We start from the raw sequence: 19,017 nt of genomic DNA, 5'->3' as shown, positions 1-19,017 counted from the left end.
GTTAAAAGTGACATCTGCTTTTAATCACCCAACCTTTTGGCCGTGGGCTTTAACAGATACGTTCTCTATTGATCAAGAGCTGGATGCATAGAAAAGGTTGAATGTCAACATTCATCATACATTTTTATTTTTTTTATTCCCAGGAACAATATTAACGCTCAATTATTCCACGACCAATAATAATTTTGTGGAAATAATTACACGGTAGTAAAAATAATGTGTTCCTTAGTTAAACATTGTGGTAAAATCTATGGAGTGAACATATTATTAGTGGTGTGTAATAATCCCAATAATTGCTTTAAACATTTTCAGGAAGCCGTTGTGTGTAAAAATAGCATGGAATGACTTTCAATGAAATGTATACCTAAAGTTGGTCCCTGTTCCTGGCTGGCTGGGGGTGACAAGAGCAGTTCTTCAGCAAGCACTTAGGATCCGTTAATATTTCACAAAATGAATCAAGTTTCTTGTTAATTATTTCAGCTTGAAGAACAGATTATTTTTCTCATTAACAAAATGCATAACCTTATATTTTTGCATGTTGAACTCCATCAGAACTTAGATTTCCAGTTCAGATTTTGTCCCCCCCGGCCAAGCTATCCGATGAAAGCACATGCTTACGATGGAGAGATGTATGGCATAGGTTCTTCCATAGATAATGTGCCATTAAGGCCGTAATACTGCAGTGGAGAGAATAGGCATCGAGGTTTAAGCAGGAGGTTGGAGCTGTCGGTACCCAAAGCATCCGCGGTCCCTTCCAGATGGCTTTGGTCCCACTCGTTGGGCGCCAGCCTGTGACCTGAGTTGGAGTCCTTTCATTCTTTTAACCACTTCAGAGCGTCTGCCACCGTTTCATGCCCGTTGAAGTAGCTTGGCAAACTTTGTTTTCCTGATATTCTTCCCCCTTTTCGGATAAATATAAAGTTGGGGAATTTTTAGACCTGGTAAAAAAGGTGCTCTTTGGGTCACTGGAAGCCACGTCCCTCCGTCTAGATAAATAACGCGCGACGTGGCTTCCAAGAAGCTTGCCGCAGCTTTTTTCTGACTACCCATCAGAAGTTGATACTTCAATATTCAAAATTGGTTTGGGGTAAATTCCAACCCACACCTATTCCTGACATGCTGACCATTTATAACTTAAACAAGCAACATTTGGCCCCTTCAACATCCAAACCTTGTTGTTATACTGAAATGTGCAAACAAGAGATGTTACAATTCCCAGCACCCAGGGGGGGCCCTAGGAATAATTTGGCTTTAGTCATAATCGGTCTGTTCGGTGCTTCTAACCGTCTGGCCGCATTTTAATCTATTTGTAATTCAGGGCTTGCGGGTTTCGATCCATGACACCGATTGGTATAAACGATTGGACGTGCTGTTTGAGCAGGATCGTAGTTTGCAATGGCGGACGAGAAGCAGCCAGCCCATAGTCTCCAATATAACGAAATAATCCAGACTTTCCTTTGTCCGTTTGCCTTGTGTAATGGCTACATTTTGTTCTATCAGCTTGATCACTTCTGGAAGAACGAAACTTTTAAATCATTTAATTTATAATCCTTTCGTGGTATATATCTATATAAATATATATTTATCAATTTACATATTTAGGATTATGCCCAGTGGGATAAAACCAGTATATTTTTTCTTCCCTTAAATTAACTCTTTAGTCGTTAACTATCCATATTTTGGTTTAAAAAAAAAAAAAAAGTTGAACATTAGATCCAATCTTTGGGACCCAAAGGTTTTCCGTACCCCAAATAGTTCTTTATTGAGGGCAGTATTCCAAGAAAGAATACCCGGTGAGCTGAATGGGCCTGTAGGATCTATGAATCCAGGTGAGTAGGTCTGCTGGTGTTGTTGGTTTTATGGAGAGGGACCAGTAGAGGGTGCACAAGCCCAGTAACAGCCAGCTATAGCCAAACGTCCATGGGGTATTTATTCCGAGGACGTATTTACAAAAAGCTTATTCAATAATCATTACAATCAGTCTTCACAGCAAATACTCCAACAGTTTGGTCTTTTATGGACAGAAAGTTCAGAACCTGGCTTTCTCGGAGCCCCATCTCCTCCAACTCAGCCAAGGATCCCGGGAAAGTTTTGTTTTTGACGTAACAGCCGGTTAATCAGGTTTATCGAATGGGAACCGAAAGGTCATATTTCTCAGTGTTTTCGTTTTTTGATAATTCCATGATTTTTAATAATTAGCTGCCTGTGCTATGTGTTGGTTTGAGAGATATCAGCACGAAAACACGAAGGAACCGGCAGGTCCGTGACTCATTTTACAAGTAGGGTTTGATACAATGTAGCCATCGGTTGATCTGTCCTGAGCTACAATTGATGTTCGCCCTCCCAAATGACGTACGCCATTCTTCTCATATCGCTCAAAGCTGGTCGTCGCGGCCATCATGTCTGAAGAATTCAGTCCTGTGGATAACATTCGCTCTGCAGCATGTGCTTAAAACCGAAATGAAAAGGATTTTGGTTCCGCTAAACGCCGGGAAGGCGACTGTTCCCCTTAATTGTAAGTGTTCAGCGGTGAAGAGCGTTGAGTTGTATGCAAACCAGCAGCGCTGACAAATCACATGTTTAATGGCTATGTGTAAAGGTAAAGGCATTTAAACTATTTTAATTAGAAATTCCTTGCAAGGGGTTCTTATAACATGGATAGAGGAGAGGTGGTATAATGAGAATGCATATTTTACGTATGGTATCCCAGAATCCATCGCTGCAGTGGAACAAGCCGCAGTGGATCACCGGATCCCAAATCCTCTTTTCTGGAGCTGAGATGCCCAAAGGTCCCCTTCCTTCTCGACCCAAAATGCCTTAAGGCGCCTCTGACTTGCTTGGTCCTTCAAGGGCAGGTTGGAACCAAAACTACAACCCTCTTCCATCACCACAAGGCCATATTGTAAGGGTTCTGGCTACATTGTTGCTTGCATTCATACATAACTGCATCTGTCAACTATCTAATATTTTGATAAAAACAAAAACTGATAAAAACATGGGCACAAAAACTTAAATTAGTGCAATTGTGAGGGCAATTTAAACCCAAGCTGATTGGCTGCCATTATAAAAATTGTCGTCCATCTGCCAGCCAAATGTCAGAGAGGCTCACTGAGGTTGGCCCCGCAGGATGATGTCCGGGACCTGAAATGTTTAATTTCACGGACAACCCCCCACCGCAGGTGCCTGATGCTTCTCTGTGTAGAGGTGCTGCTATTCTTAGCCCCGTTCAGCCCTCGCACGTTTCTTTCATAGTTCACCGATCCCATAATCACCATTTAGCGGCTATGGCCCTCTGAACAGTTAAGTCTTGCGCAACCATCGTCTCTGCTGGAAAACACTCATTAAACTCGCAAACCTGTTTCATGAGTTAATCAATACATCGACAGCTCAAGCCTTGAAGAAGCTGCTTTTCACGCAGGTAGTGATGGTGTGTACAACGTACACGGGTGCCAGCTGGCAAGAAGCAAGCCCTCGACGCCAACAGCGAAGTCTGCCAGCTCCCTCGGCTTTATGGGCAATCGAGGCTAAAGTCCACCTGCGCGCCCGACATTCTTCTGTCTGAGTAGCTGGTAGACTTGTGAATTAATATGTAATCCTTCAGTAGACGTCTTAAGTAACAGATCCGTTTCTCACTGAGCAAGGACTCACATGCATGGAGCAGAACGTATGGGGCACACTTCACCATAGGTGCTCAAAAGCAGATAGCAGATGAGACCCCATCATCCCGTCCAGTCTGTCCGAAAGTATCACGATTATTTGCGGGTTAGGATTATTACTTTTTTATACAGTGGATCGCTTTATATATTGTATGGTGTGATGCACCTCTTAATACTCCAACGCGGCCAAAAGTAACAATTTACCAGTAAGAGGTAACCCATCTCATAAAGTGCCGCATGGCTTCTGATGTAGAGGCGCGAAGCACGGCCTGGCGGGCGAGGAGTAGTTATTCTTAGCGATTGTCTCACCTGCAGAGGATAAAATAGCAGAGAACGGAGATTGATTTTAATGATGCACAGAGATATAACTGGAAGTAATGGGGGGGCGAAGTGCCCAAAATATTCCACCCCCGCGGCCCAGCGGACACATTAGTAGAATATTGCACATTTAATGTGGGAAATGGAGAGGCGGAAGATGTCCTAGTGCTCGGAGAGGAGCTTGGATCCTTTTACCTGTCTGGAAGTGATGACCTGATGATGTTCGTTCGCTACCCCGTGTCTGGTGAGCAGCAGAAAGCAGGAGCAGACAGGTGGTGGGCTTTAGCGGTGGGTCGACGGCCATGACAGCTCCTAATTGCAGGATCAATACATCCCCTCGATGAACAAGCGACGAAGGGACAGATATCACTCAGCTGATCAGTGCAAACAAGAAAAAATATTAGCACAGCCTGTTTGTTAAAAAACTAAAGTTTTTTTTATTGTATTCCAGACGTTTTTTGTGAATTTCTTAGACCGGTCCTTACGTCCGCAGAGTAAAAATATTAATTTTCAGTTTTGTGATAGACGACGGACACCGTTCTGCTTGGAATTAAGACACAGACGTCACGGTGAAGAAACGAAGTGTCGTTTTTGGGTTTATCAGCTGTTACGTCTCCGGCTCGGCCTTGAATAGTTGTTTGTAACGTGCAGGGAGCCGGATGCCGCGTGCCCCCTCTGGGAGCGGCCGGCCGGGAATCCTACTTTTGGTACCCACACCTGTACCCCATCACCGGCTGACCCCCATCAGAAGCCATGAGGAGAATGGAATCCAGTAATGTCTGTGGCAGGGGTCCCGTGTATAATGATAGCGTCCACCTATCACACCACGGCTGCGGACCTCATACATGCTACAGCACGACGTGTTCTCCTTATTGTTATAACATAAGAGTCATAGAATAGGAATTAATCCGCCTGTCTGATCTGCCTATTTTTTTTTTGGGCGGTAAAAGAACCCATCGTCTTATTCCTTGGTCTTGTCTTATGTTCAGGAGGATCTTGCGCCCCAACCCATGTGACTTTAGACCCCCCACTGTGTTATCCTCCTCTACAGTTCAGTCTTCTCTACGAATATTATTAGACTCCTTTGATGATGTCATATTTACAAAATCACAGCTCACGATCGCTGCGTGAATGAATACAATGTATCAGCGTTTTACTGTTCTGGCTGTGCTGGCTGCATGGATGTCATTGACTTGTTTAAAGGAATGTAATAAATCGTAATATATCAGCCTAAAAATGTTATCAAGGACATTGCCAGATAAAGCAATTTCTACACATTCAAGCAAAGATATTGGCATCTCGGGGAAGCTGTGATTTATTCGAGGCAGAGCCTGCATCTGTTACTTCGTCCCGAAGTTCTCTCCCTGCTTCTCCCGCCATCCTTTCAAAGGCTGCCTGAACCAATCAACAGCCATCAGCAACTTAGCGATAGAGGAGAGAGAACTTAACGGGGGGGGGGGTAATCAAGCAGGTCCTGAGAACATGAAGCCATGGTGGCTGCTTCCATGGTAAACACGCCACATGTGTTTCTCATGTATGTAGGATTTGCTCTCACTCTTAATGCATCTCAGGGGCACATAATTCAGTTTTATTCTTATTTTATTCGTTTTCTCTTGTTATAGATGACGGAGAAGAGAAACCCAAGGAATGAGTTGGGATTCAGTGAGCATCTGCAGCAGCTGTACCACGCTGTGACTACCCCGGAGCTAGAGCCGCATCCCGTGGGAGGTGGTAAGGTCCAGTGCAGTAACAAGCAGGAAACTTTCTTATCTCTTATTCCATTAGAACAAAGTTAAGCTGTTCAGGTCCCTCAAAGTTTTAATTTTAATTTATTTATTTGACTTTACTGAAAGGGTGGTAGATAAGTGGAACAACCTCCCTACAGAAGTCGTAGAGGAATATGGGATAGGCATATGGCTCAAGAATCAAAGATGAGTTCTAGGTTTCCAGACTTTAATATGATTTAATAGGACGCTATTTCCGAGCTCACGTAGTGAATTGTTGAAACCGTTCTTCACCCGACTCCCACCGCTGTGTATTTGCCAGGTGGAAGTCACAACGTCCCTCCGGTGATGGGATCGCTTGGGGAAGACACCAGTCAAGCTGCTGAGAGAGATCCTTCGCCAACCCGAGGAGAACCCGTCCAAGGAGCCGGCCAGACTGAGCCACAGGTGAGCCCATCTCGGTGGGGGAAGCTAGAAGCAGCAAAGTACCCCACACTGTAGCTTATTACCCACCAGGATCCGCGTGATAACCGGTATATATATATATATATATATTAGAACTTCATGCTTGTCAATAACGAACAACCTTATTATATTACCCATGAGCATATATTCCAACTACTCCCATTATGCCCAGCGAGTACATTATGAGCGCCTCAGAGAGAGAGCGTGCGTTGGCATGTTCTATGTTACCATATTATATGGCTGGCTGCTGGCCTTTGGCTTCTAGGTTTATGTTCCAGCCGCTCGTAGGAAAAAGCAAAGGCCGCTTCGGTTTCTGAAGGGAAATAGAGTCCATCCTGTCTTATTTTGGTGGATGCGGCCGCCATACTTTTGCTCTGGCTTGCCTGCGGAGACTTTACAGACGACGCGGGGTTAATTTATTACCCTGAACTGTTCGTTTACAATCCAATGCAATTAAACGCCCTTAAACCTGACAGCAGAGTCCCGGTCGGGACGCCGCTCTCCGTGTCCTTGGATGGGGCTCCGTATCTCCCGATTTGTGCTAAAGTTGTTTTTAAAGCATTTTTTGTATTTCGCCTTCGCAAACAGAAACAGAAAGTGTCTAAAACGCGAATCTGGTGCAAAGTTTGAGCCGTGCTCTTATCACCATATCAACCAGCGGACCAAACTATTGGTTACCATGGTAATAAGAACACATTTCAAACTTTACAGCAGAATCACTTTTTTATACTGGATCCCAGTATTTCTCTTGTTTCTGCGGGAGATACAGAGAGGGTTAAATGTTAAAGTCTCACCCATGCGCAGGTTCAGGCAGCCGGGGTGTAGCTGTGCGACTGGGGACCTTGTACCAATACACCCCCTTTACTTTGTGTGGGATATTAAGGGTTAAGGGGCACAAAGGGGGGGGCAGGGGCAGAGATCTCTTTCTTCCTCCTCGTCTACAATCTCTGTGGGGACCCAGAATTAAGATGTCCAGGCGATGGGGGGCCCCGGCTCTACCCCTTGTTACCCCTGTTCCAGTGTCGGGTGGCAACCAAGTTCCATCTATCCATTGTGCCAAATCGCTACTAAATGAAGAGATAAAATTCTTGTACCAGACTTTCGGCGAGTGCAGGTAAAGGTGATATCCAAAAACCCTTATTTATTATACTGTATATATATATATATATATGTGTGTGTGTGTATGTGTGGATGTATATATATATATGTGTGTGTGTGTGTGTATATGTGTGGATGTTTATGTGTATATATATATATATTATATGAAGGAGGGTGCCGCGTGTTTGAAGGTGATTATTTTTGCTCCGTGCGCTACTGATCAGCAGCACCTGGGGCACTCCGACCCGGCCGGTGCTTTGATCTGCTGCCCGCTCCGGTCCCATGATCAACGCGGCTCGTCAGGTCGCCGCGCTCAGGAGAGGATGAGAGGCGAATAGGCAAACCTGCCTCAGATCCGGGCCGCGAACAGCGAAAGCAAAGCCGGCGCCGGCCACGCTTTGTGGGAACTTCCCTCCGCCTCGGTTTTAAAGGGCAAAAAAAGTTTAAAAAAATAAATTCTGCTGGAACCCTCCGACCCCCCCCCACGCAGCTATAGTATTCATTACAGGAGGTATGGTGGCTGGAGTGTCCCTTTAAATCAGATTTGGTGAAAGATTCGGTAAAAGAGGTTGTGCGGGGGGGGGTTGAACAGATTTGTAATAAAAATCCAACTTTTATGCAAACGGAGCAGTTGTAAGAAATCTGTCTTTTTAAACCCCCAGCTGTTAGGATAGGGGGGGCTTGTTTTTAAGGCGCACTGCTCACCTCCGCTCACCTCCTGCCCGTTTCTGATCATTTCTCATCCATAATTCCAGTCGTTTTCATACAAGTCAGCAATTTCATTCATCTTTCTGACGCAGAGACCAGCCCTGCGCACTCCTCCACGTTAATGTAAATATTAATCATTTTAATTCTTTCCCCAGGTGCCCCCGTCTCCTGCGAGACGACCCCCCGTGGCGGTGTCTAAACCCAAGAAGAAGAAGGCTAAGGGTCTCTTTACGTGACAGGATCCTCCTTTCCGTCCTGGGAGGCACATGCGATTTTATCTCCGAGGGAGGACGTGCGCGGCCGCGAAACGTTAGAAGCAGTAATATCGATACACTCTGGAGAGTCTCCGTTTTATAATCATGAAGATAGTGCTGGCTGAGAGTGATAGCCCCGGAGTGTTTGGTTGAGGGCGGTTAATGCCCCCCCCCTACTTTAATGATTAAAGATCATGACGCCATTTATCCAGACAAACTCTTATGGAGGGATTTTAATTATATTCTGAGTCTTGTACATTGTGATACTATATTTAAAAGCAGGTAAAGATTTCTTGAATCTAATGTTTTTTCCAATAAATCTATTTTCTATGTAATACAATTCATGTCCCCAATCCCGCATGCCTCCCAGATGTCCGTCTTTATCACTCTGTCCGGCCGAGCAATACTTCTCTCTAGCTTTTGGGACAGAGGTAGCGCTCGTTAGGTCAGCTGGATTCAGAAATCCAGCACAGACGGGGTTAATGTTGCAAATGACTATTGTAGCTGAAATGGCTGATGGAATCTCTTCATAGGCGTACAGAGGCCCTTTATCACTCCCATCACTCCTGGGTTCCAATGGCCCTTTATCACTCCCATCACTCCTGTGTCCCAATGGCCCTTTATCACTCCCATCACTCCTGCGTTCCAATGGCCCTTTATCACTCCCATCACTCCTGTGTTCCAATGGCCCTTTATCACTCCCATCACTCCTGTGTTCCAATGGCCCTTTATCACTCCCATCACTCCTGTGTTCCAATGGCCCTTTATCACTCCCATCACTCCTGTGTTCCAATGACCCTTTATCACTCCCATCACTCCTGGGTTCCAGTGGCCCTTTATCACTCCCATCACTCCTGTGTTCCAATGACCCTTTATCACTCCCATCACTCCTGGGTTCCAGTGGCCCTTTATCACTCCCATCACTCCTGTGTTCCAATGGCCCTTTATCACTCCCGTCATTCCTGTGTTCCAATGGCCCTTTATCACTCCCATTACTCCTGGGTTCCATTGGGACATTGTGTTCGCTGATCCAAGTTTAAGTTTAAAAGGCTAATTGATGGTTAGAAAACATTTTTGCAATTATGTTACAGCCGGAAATGTCCTTGTTTTCCAAGTGGCCCCAAACTTAGTGTGAAAAATATATATATAATTAATATGTTAATGCAGCGGCCACAAACTGAGCAGTCCGCTGCCCCCCCCCTCCAGGTCATGGGTGTAGAGATTTCTAAATTTCTAACCACAGAAGGATCTGAGCGGCTGAGAGCACCGCGTTATAATTATGGCCGCTTGTCCCGTCTGCATGGAAAAATACATTCGTAAATATATACCTTTTTTTATAAACCAACATCAATTTTTTAGAGCTGATAAAAATAAAAAGTACAGGAACTGAGCTCCTCTTGTTGCGCTCGTTGGGAACGGAAATCTATTTTTCAATTAACATGAAAAATTAACATCTTCTGAGATCAGCGAGGATCACGCGGAGCTGATTGTCCTAGAACAGGGGAAAAAAACGTCATTCTTCACTAATGTTTAAGAAAACTTTGGGATTATTCACGGAATCAGCACGATTACGAGAGCACGGCAGGCTGATCCGACCCTGCATAATGTATAGGTAAAGGGGAGCTGCCGTCAGACTTTATATACTTGTGTTATTGTCCTGTGGAATGTATATATGTAATAATTGTCACAAACATCTCATAAATGGAAACATTATCACAAATAGTAACATTGTCACGAAGTACGGCTAGGAAAGGAGACGATAACTCACATTTATAACGCATGTTGCGGGGTTCCCTACTGACAATATAGATATAAGAAAATGTGGCCTTTTAGGTGGAGAAGGTCTCTTGAAAGTCATGTCACTGATTGAAATATACATTATACGGGGCCAGCTCAGCCCTTCCTCTGAAGAGCAGAATTCTAAGGGCTGGAATGTTTATTGCTTACAGCAAAGAGACATATTAAATCAAAATTACATCACATTTACGGTTAATGCCAGCGTCTGGAGACAGATATACACCACAGGTTGTATAAAAACATTTATAACATAAACCTCAAAGATGGAGAAATATAGTAAGAAGGGGAAGCGTGAATCCGTGTGTGCAGCGTGTGGGTCTGTGTGTACCGAGGGGCCCAGGGCCGTGTTTGGCTCTGCGTGGTGCAGTTTTGTGGGCTGTGAGGTGGAACGTGCAGTGGTTGAAAAAAATGATGCAGTCGCCATAGCAACCAGTGGAATTTTCCTGTTGACTGTTCCACTTTTATCACAGAATTGGTTTTTATGCGTAACCCCTGTAGTGTATTGTTCAAAACACCGACTGAATGACGAAAATAGCTGTCAGATACCGATCCAAATTCTACTTCGATTCTAGTTGTTGCCCCATAATATAATGTTTCAGGCAGATGCATTTTAACTGTTTGTATGATTCTCGCTCTGTTATCTGAGTCCCGATCTACTAAACACCCCAACTCCTTATCATACCACCTGTGGGGAACAATAGAATGGCTCAGTCTTAACCACATAGTCAGACACTCTGACTAATAATAGTCTATGGAGGAACGGACTTCATTAGCATTGCCATAAAGCATCAGCTCAGTGTGGTGTTTGAGCCGGGAAAGTCACCCAAAATATCGCATGACTGACAGCAACGGCGGCTCCAGGTCTGCAGATAAAGGAACAAAATGAGAAAAAATAGTTTTTTGTCAGCGACCGACATGACTATTAATGTATACAGAGCAGGATTTATTGTTCCAACAAAAATACTGTTTTTCTCATGGGTTAATATTTAAGGATTCTTGTTTAGAAGACTCCCAAGTATGCCTGACACTGTGCTGTTTGTATAGCAAATCCTTAGAAAAGTGAAAACATGCCGGTTGCCATAGTGATTGCACAGCGTTATTACTTAGCCCCCATTGCGGCAGGCGTGTAACACGCATGTATCGGTTTAACTCCCTGTTTGTCGTAAAGGTTCGTTTTCATACAAGAACTTTTGCTCAGTTTTTATGCCCGAAATGAATGGGAATAAGCGAAGAAATTCCTCTTCTCCCCGTGAAGTGTGCGGCACAAGCGATAGAATTCCTCGAGGACTGCGTGATTAACCCCTGAGGGTAGGAAGCGCAGAGCCTCCGAGTGACGTTTTAACCCCTGAGGTTAGGATGTTTTTTTTGGCAGGCCGCATTTAACTTTATACCAACAGGAAAGTTCGCCCCGGGTTGTAAATAGCGGCTTTACTGGCTTTCTGTTTAGTTTGCCCAATATTCCAATAATCCGGCCGTGCAGTAAGCAGCCCCTCGCCGCTGCCCCACCCTGCTAATTTGTCACATTTTTTATATCGAGTGGTTTTGGGGGAGCTGGGCTTGTTTAAAGGCCTCTTTGATTGGTTACGGAGTATTTTTAGAATGGGGATAACAAGGGCAGTGAATGAACAAGGCATTCGGAGAGTCAGTCTCGCTGCTGGCGGGACCCGGTGTCCCCATCTTTCCGGCTGCCCCCTCATTAGGGTGCCCCCTCCTCCCCTATCGGAGACGGCAGGGCTGGCACTCAAGGCATTGAAGACTGTATTATACAGCAGCACTAGAAAACAGGTCAAGGAGGGTTTTATTGGGGTTAAACCACACCGAATAATGAGCCATTTATTTACCTACGCCTTCTTAAACATTTATTGGCAAGCGGGTCCCACAATGTATCCAAGTGTAATGTGTTGATTGCCCCTGACAAAGAAAGGGTTAATTCCAGTTAGTACCCTGATAATGTCACACAAGCTTTCCATTAAACGGTTCAATGGACATAACTAATCCAGTCAAGCAGAACCTCTCCATCTATCAAATGGTTAATAAAAAAGCATTATTATTAAATATAATAATAATAATTATACGTGTTAAATGTTCTGTTTTCCAGTGTTAAACAATTTTTAAGTTTAAAATTGGGTCAAATCATTGCTGTTTATTTATAAATAAATCAAATCACTTATTAAAATGATTACTATTAATATTATTATAATTATTATTAACACTTACTCTTCCTGTGCCTGAGTAGAGAGTAAAGCATAGCATAGTATGCATAGTACATCTCTGGCACTGAATAGGTTAAATGTGTTTTCTGTTCATTGCCGGTTGGCTTCTGTTGTTCTCAAAGCATTAGGAATTAAATGAACTAAATCTCCTTCGTATCCAGAGGAGAAGGAACGTGGACGGCGCATTGGATACTAATAAGGTTTGCCACATTTTGCCACTTTGGGTTTATCCACAAATTGCTGGTGAGTAGAGATGTATATAAAAAACACACAATGCCCTTTGGGGTCCATTTAACGAGAGTGTTGGTCACCTTGATACAAAATTGTCATGAAATCCTGAGATTTACTTCTAGTTGCTGAGATTGATACAAACTGCTGGAACATCTAGATGGGTTGCTCGGCGGCTGCTATAGTAGTAAATGGTCTTTACAGGGGTCATGAGATCTTTCAGGATGACCAAAAGGTCACCAAAGTCCTCGTCTCAGCTCAAAGAAAGCAGAGGAGAAATAGGACCAGAGGGAATTGCGTAATTCTGCCTATGAAACTATTAATGTTTTATATTGATAAAAGTTACTTTTAGTTTTTAAACATTGAACTAATTGTAGAAGTTTTGGAAGAAGCTGGTACTCCGATAGCTGGAGTAAGGAGACTCCAGATGGGCCTAGCTTCCTATTGGCTGGTGTCCTTAAAATCATCCAACAGCCAATCAGATCCCATAGATCTTGGCAACTTTTGAGTGCCATCCAGGACAAATTATGAGAATCTGGAAATCTGGGGATTCTGGTCCAAACCGGACCAACCAGCAGGGACATTCTGTAGCTTCCTAAAATGATCACAAGAAGCTCTTTAATTTGTAGCAGAATGGCCAAATCTGCCTTTTTTGTACGAAATGAAACAAAGCACCTGATATAAACTTTAATCCCTCCACGTTCGGATAGTCGTCGATGTATTGTGAGGTAGCCAGCCCCGTGTGTCTACAAATTAGGGAGCTGTCGGCCCCCGTGGCCTCTTAAGTGTTTTAAGGAGTAAAAAGGAAGTAATGTCCCAATAGCGACGTGTGCACAGGAATCATACTCCGCTCTGCCACCGCACCGCGGCAGATCCTGGAGATTGGGGTTATCACCGGGGCACAGCCCTCCATGCTTCCTGAAGGGCCGGGATTCTGCATCCACCTCTCACAGATAATGCAACAATTCACTTTATCAGAAACCAAAGGGCATTGGATGACCTACAAAGGGTTACTTTAACCCCTTGAGCGACAAGGAACAAGCAACCCATTCCTTAACTTTTTTCAGGTCATTGTCCTTCTTGATATCATGTGAGATCACTAAGAAGGTTTATATTGTCATGGAAATACATAGATTTTAATTTAAATAACTTTGAGGTTTTTTATATAGACTTTTTTTAATGTTATAAAAAGTAACATTTTATTTTGTAAAACATTTCCTCTGCACAATATTTTTGCCACCTATTGATAAATAATATCTGTTATTTTGTTTTATATATATATTTATATATATGTACAGTACTGATGGCTGCTGCTCTGAAATTCAATTATTTTAACGTTATCACTAGTATTGTCCCTATAGAAACAATACTATGAGGCCTCTAAATGTAGAGGGTATTTAAATTAGTTTTCTGTATGTTAAAAAAAGGTCTTTAGATAATGTAGGGAATAGAGAACTATCATGAGGACTCATCATTCTGCCCCAGGCTGCAGACCCCAGAAGGTTAGGGTGACCATGACATCCATTTTTTTTCCAGGATGCATATAAATGTCACATGCTCCTGGCTGGCACACGTAAGGTGCTGCCCCCTACAGTTTGAGGGAGGTATAAAGTCAGAACAAACACAGAAGGCAATCGGTCGTTCAGCTTTATATCCCCCCACTGTAGGGGGCAGCACTTTACAATACAGAAACCTGTGACAGGTGCCCTGGGTATAATGGCTAATTTATTCACCCTACCAAGGGTAATATTTCCTGCCCTCCTGTATCCTCTTAGATCCCAAAATCAAGGCTTCTGATGAAGGATGCACAAAGTCGTATGCACCGCTGTGGCATTGAAATGGTTAACAGTCATGAGCAGTGTCACTAAGCACCATTACGGCCACAAAAGAGTTAAGGAGTTAAAATGTCCAGCTTTCCCTGTAAAACATTTAAATAATTGCTGACATCACATTTTCTGCCCAAGGAAATCACAGAGAGGGGGGGGACCTGCTTGCCACAAGAGCTTGCAATCTATAACACGCTATCTTCATGATTCATAACATGGCAGAGCAGCTGGAGGTCCTGGTTTTAGGGCAATTGGCCTACAAACTGTGCCAGATGAGGGGAGGGATTCGTCTGTCGGTGGCACATTCCAGGATATCAAGGGTTAACAGATTAAGCCGCCATTCTGTATAGACCCTGGGTGTTTTACTATTATTTTTTCACGTTGGCAACTCTAAAGGGAAGCCCATCCCTGCCCAGCATTGTTGTTTAACAGAGTTAATCAGATCATTTAATCCTGTTGTGGAAATACTAGGGCCTCATATCAAAACAATAGCGACCGGAGCATTTTCTGGTTAAATTTCAACCAGCATCCAAATGTTTGGTTCGCAACCATAACCTTTATTCCAAACAGCAGAGTCCCTCGCTCTGTTATGTCTGCTGCAGATAGAGCTCTGATAAGCAGGAGGGTCGGGGTAAAGTACTGCCCGGCTTAGAGACGCAGGAGGGTCAGCTTAAGGTTCTGCCCAGCTCTGAGTGAGAGGAGGGTCAGGTTAAGGTACTGTCCGGATCTAAGAAGCAGGAGGGTCAGGTTAAGGTTCTGCCCAGCTCTGAGTGAGAGGAGGGTCAGGTTAAGGTACTGTCCGGATCTAAGAAGCAGGAGGGTCAGGTTAAGGTTCTGCCCAGCTCTGAGTGAGAGGAGGGTCAGGTTAAGGTACTGTCCGGATCTAAGAAGCAGGAGGGTCAGGTTAAGGTTCTGCCCAGCTCTGAGTGAGAGGAGGGTCAGGTTAAGGTACTGTCCGGATCTAAGAAGCAGGAGGGTCAGGTTAAGGTTCTACCCGACTTTTATTGGCAAGAGGGTCAGGTTAAGGTACTGTCTGGATCTGAGCGAGAGGAGGGTCAGGTTAAGGTACTGTCCGGATCTGATAAGCAGGAGGGTCAGGTTAAGGTACTGCCCGGATCACAGTGTCAGGAGGGTCAGGTTAAGGTACTGTCTGGATCTGAGAAGCAGGAGGGTCAGGCTAAGGTTCTACCCGTCTTTTAAAGGCAAGAGGGTAAGGTTAAGGTACTGTGTGGATCCAAGACGCAAACTTTATGGCTTGTGTGGAACGGAGTGATATCAAGAACGTATATCTGCTTAATTAGGGTCAATGCGCTCTAGAATAGGGGGTGAGAAAGTTTGTATTGATTTTAGACCAAGATATGGAATAAAACGAATTCTAAGTCAGAGATCGTGAGCCCGAGGCCGGAAATCTTCCCAGGATTTGTTGCACCAAAGCAGCTAACGTGTAAACGAGCGATTAGTGTGATGATGGATCACAAAGCCCTTTATTATACTAAAAGCTGCGTTAAAACCCAATTCACTGTCCTGCTGAATATCCGAACCTTCCCGGAAAATAATTCTTTAATCAAATAAAATGTAGCTTCTTTCATATTTTTGTCATATAATTGTCATGTGACATAAAAAGCAGGCACTGATAGGCTGTTGCCGTATAAAAGGAAAAAAGTTTCTATGCTGTTTTTATGTCACATAATCTTCAGTGAAAAGAATAAAATAACAGACAGTGGCGGAAAAATGATTTGCAAACCGGAACCTGAACGCAGCGCTGCAATAAAGAGACTAACGTTCCAAGGTTTGGGGTCACTGAGACGATTTCATGAAAAATAAGGAAATTTCAATTAGTCTTGTAAACTTAAACTTGGATCAGCAAACACAGCATGCCATTGGAACACAGGAGTGATGGGAGTGATAAAGGGCCATTGGAACTCAGGAGTGAAGGGAGTGATAAAGGGCCATTGGAACACAGGAGTGATGGGAGTGATAAAGGGCCATTGGAACACAGGAGTGATGGGAGTGATAAAGGGCCATTGGAACACAGGAGTGATGGGAGTGATAAAGGGCCACTGGAACACAGGAGTGATGGGAGTGATAAAGAGCCTCTGTACGCCTATGAAGAGATTCCATTAAAAACTGGCCCTTTCCAGCTACAATAGTCATTTACAACATTAACCCCGTCTGCACTGGTTTTCTGATCCATTTCACTTTATTTTAGTAGACAAATTTACTTTTCTTTCAAAAACAAGGAAATGTCTATGTGACCCCAAACATTTGATCGGTAGTGTATGTATATATATATATATATATATACATACAGGTCCAGACTGGTCATCGGCGCCCCATACTGTGCTGCTCCAGTGGCAGGTCAGGTGCTGCAGCATGCGCCCAGGGGCTGGATTTTCCCCGTCACACGCACTGCTTGTTATGTCATGTTTACCTATTGCACAGCGCTGCGGAATATGATGGCGCTATAGAAATCAATACATAATAACAATAAAAGGGTCGCAGAGGCTGGAGATGGCTGTCGGGTGGCTCTAGCAGGTGCAGTGTAATGAAAGCGGGGTATTAGGAGAGCCCGGGGAAACAGCAGGCAGATGCGGGACCGGAGGGTAGGACAAGGAGCGGCCCCAGCGTGATCCTGAGTTCACTCCTAATCCAGCCAGAAGATGATGTGATGCAGAAGCGGAGTTAACCCGCCGCAGCTCGGCGTTTGCAACACAATAGAGAAAAAACAACTTCTAGAACAAGAATTAATAATAAAAAGGTGATAAAAGGGCAATCACGTCCCCCGGGGGTCATTTGCATTCTGCAGAAAGGATGTGTTTAGCCGAAGCGTTACAAATAATCACTGGATAATGCTGAGGGGTATTAATATGACTGCTTATTATATCATAAGGGCTATTAATTTGGCTACAATACTCCCCTGCCTCCTGGAATAAGATTTGACAACCAGCCATGGGCTCAAGAGAATGCAGAGACACAAGGGGCCGAGCCAGATTAACACTCCATGGGTCCTTGGCCAAATTACCCCCCCATCACTTTATATAGGGGGCAACTTATTCCAGCCTCGCAAGACTCGATCCTTTAAGCTTCGGACTGGGCTGGAGACCCCCTGCCGGTACCTTTTAAGCAGGGGCTGCACACTATGTATATAACTCACACACACATTATATATACAGAATATACACATGGGGCTCCTAGGCAGGTTCCTAGGTCGCCATCTGCATGATCTGAGTGCCCGCTGGGCATGACAGGGCAGGGGGGGCCGAATCACTAAAATAACAAAACACCTAACAATAAGATGCAGATGGACGATTCATCGGGATAACCGGCACGAGGTCGGAGGTCAGAATCAGTAAACGGCATGAAACGTGCTGGCGGCCGGTGCTGACCCATTGTACTGCGCTACGGAATTTGGTGCTATATAAAACAATAAATAATAATAATAGAGGATTAGCTAATTAGTAATAATAATAGTAATAATAGTAATAATAATAATAACAAATAATAAATAATAATGCAATAAATTAATAAAAATAGTAATAATAATAGTAATAAATATTAAAAAAATATTAAATAATATAATAATGATAGTAATAATAATAGTAATACTAATAGTAATAATAATAAATATTCTGTGGCTGAGCACTTTGGCTTGAGAGAAATGAGGACTGTGGCTGGGGGGATAATAATAATAATAATAATAATAGTAGTAATAATAATAATAATAATAATATAACAGATACAATGTGACAAGGTGCAGGGTAACAGACGCTAACAGAGAAGAGAAACAACGTATCAGAAAGCATGAGGGACAGGTATACAGAGTGACAGACAGACAGACAGACAGACAGACAGACAGAGAGACAGACGGAGCGACACCCGGACGGGCAGAGGGACGGGGCCGGATCCCGATCCTCACGGACTCCGGGGGCGCAGGAAGGACAGACACCTATCTGGACAGACAGATAACAGACAGGGGCTGTCACAGAGACGGGCGGAGTGACGGTCCCTGAACTGAGAAAGCCTCACTAATGTGAGAGCTCAAAGTCCGATATTATAAAGTAGAGCAGGCAAGAAGAGACAGACACCGGGGAAAGAGTGACAGAGAGACAGCTCACTGACAGACAGTCCGCTGCCACAGAGACAGCTCACTGACAGACAGTCCGCTGCCACAGAGACAGCTCGCTGACAGACAGTCCGCTGCCACAGAGACAGCTCACTGACAGACAGTCCGCTGCCACAGAGACAGCTCACTGACAGACAGTCCGCTGCCACAGAGACAGCTCACTGACAGACAGTTCGCTGCCACAGAGACATCTCGCTGACAGACAGTCCGCTGCCACAGAGACAGCCCAGTGCCACAGATTTCGCGCAGAGAGCTCCCCTCCCTCAGAGACTCTCAGCATCAGTGGCATTCGCCTGGAGACAGCCTTTCACACACAGAGAGAGCGCAGAGAGACAGCCTGTCATGAAGTGGGCGTGAATCCGGGTGAGTGCGAGCTCCTGAGACCCCGGTATAAGGACCCCCTCCTCCTGCTCGCCATGTGCCAAAACAAACCGGCTTTCCTATTTATTGCAGGCTGACGGTGGGAGCTCAGACAGCGGCTCCGGGACAGACACCCCAGGCGCTGGGCTTCACCCGGAACCCGGTACCGACTCTACCCAGGACCCCCGGCGCTGACTCTACCCGGACCTACACAGGCACTGACCCCCGGTACTGACTCTACCCGCAC

The 19,017-nt window shown here is 44.5% G+C and overlaps 1 protein-coding gene across 1 annotated transcript in view; it reads left to right on the top strand.

Annotated features, from left to right (window-relative positions):
• Positions 1-8,465, top strand: part of NHEJ1 (non-homologous end joining factor 1) — a 42,644-nt gene extending 34,179 nt beyond the window's left edge. The window contains exons 6-8 of the mRNA XM_053471792.1: positions 5,597-5,705; positions 6,021-6,145; positions 8,125-8,465. Coding sequence (XP_053327767.1) covers positions 5,597-5,705; positions 6,021-6,145; positions 8,125-8,205 — 315 coding nt within the window. The 3' untranslated portion in view covers positions 8,206-8,465. The remainder of the gene's footprint in view (positions 1-5,596; positions 5,706-6,020; positions 6,146-8,124) is intronic.
• The last annotated feature ends 10,552 nt before the right edge of the window (positions 8,466-19,017 follow it).

Source organism: Spea bombifrons, chromosome 7 (genome assembly GCF_027358695.1).
Source record: "Spea bombifrons isolate aSpeBom1 chromosome 7, aSpeBom1.2.pri, whole genome shotgun sequence".
Lineage (NCBI taxonomy): Eukaryota > Metazoa > Chordata > Amphibia > Anura > Pelobatidae > Spea > Spea bombifrons.
This window is presented reverse-complemented; position numbering and strand designations above follow the sequence as displayed.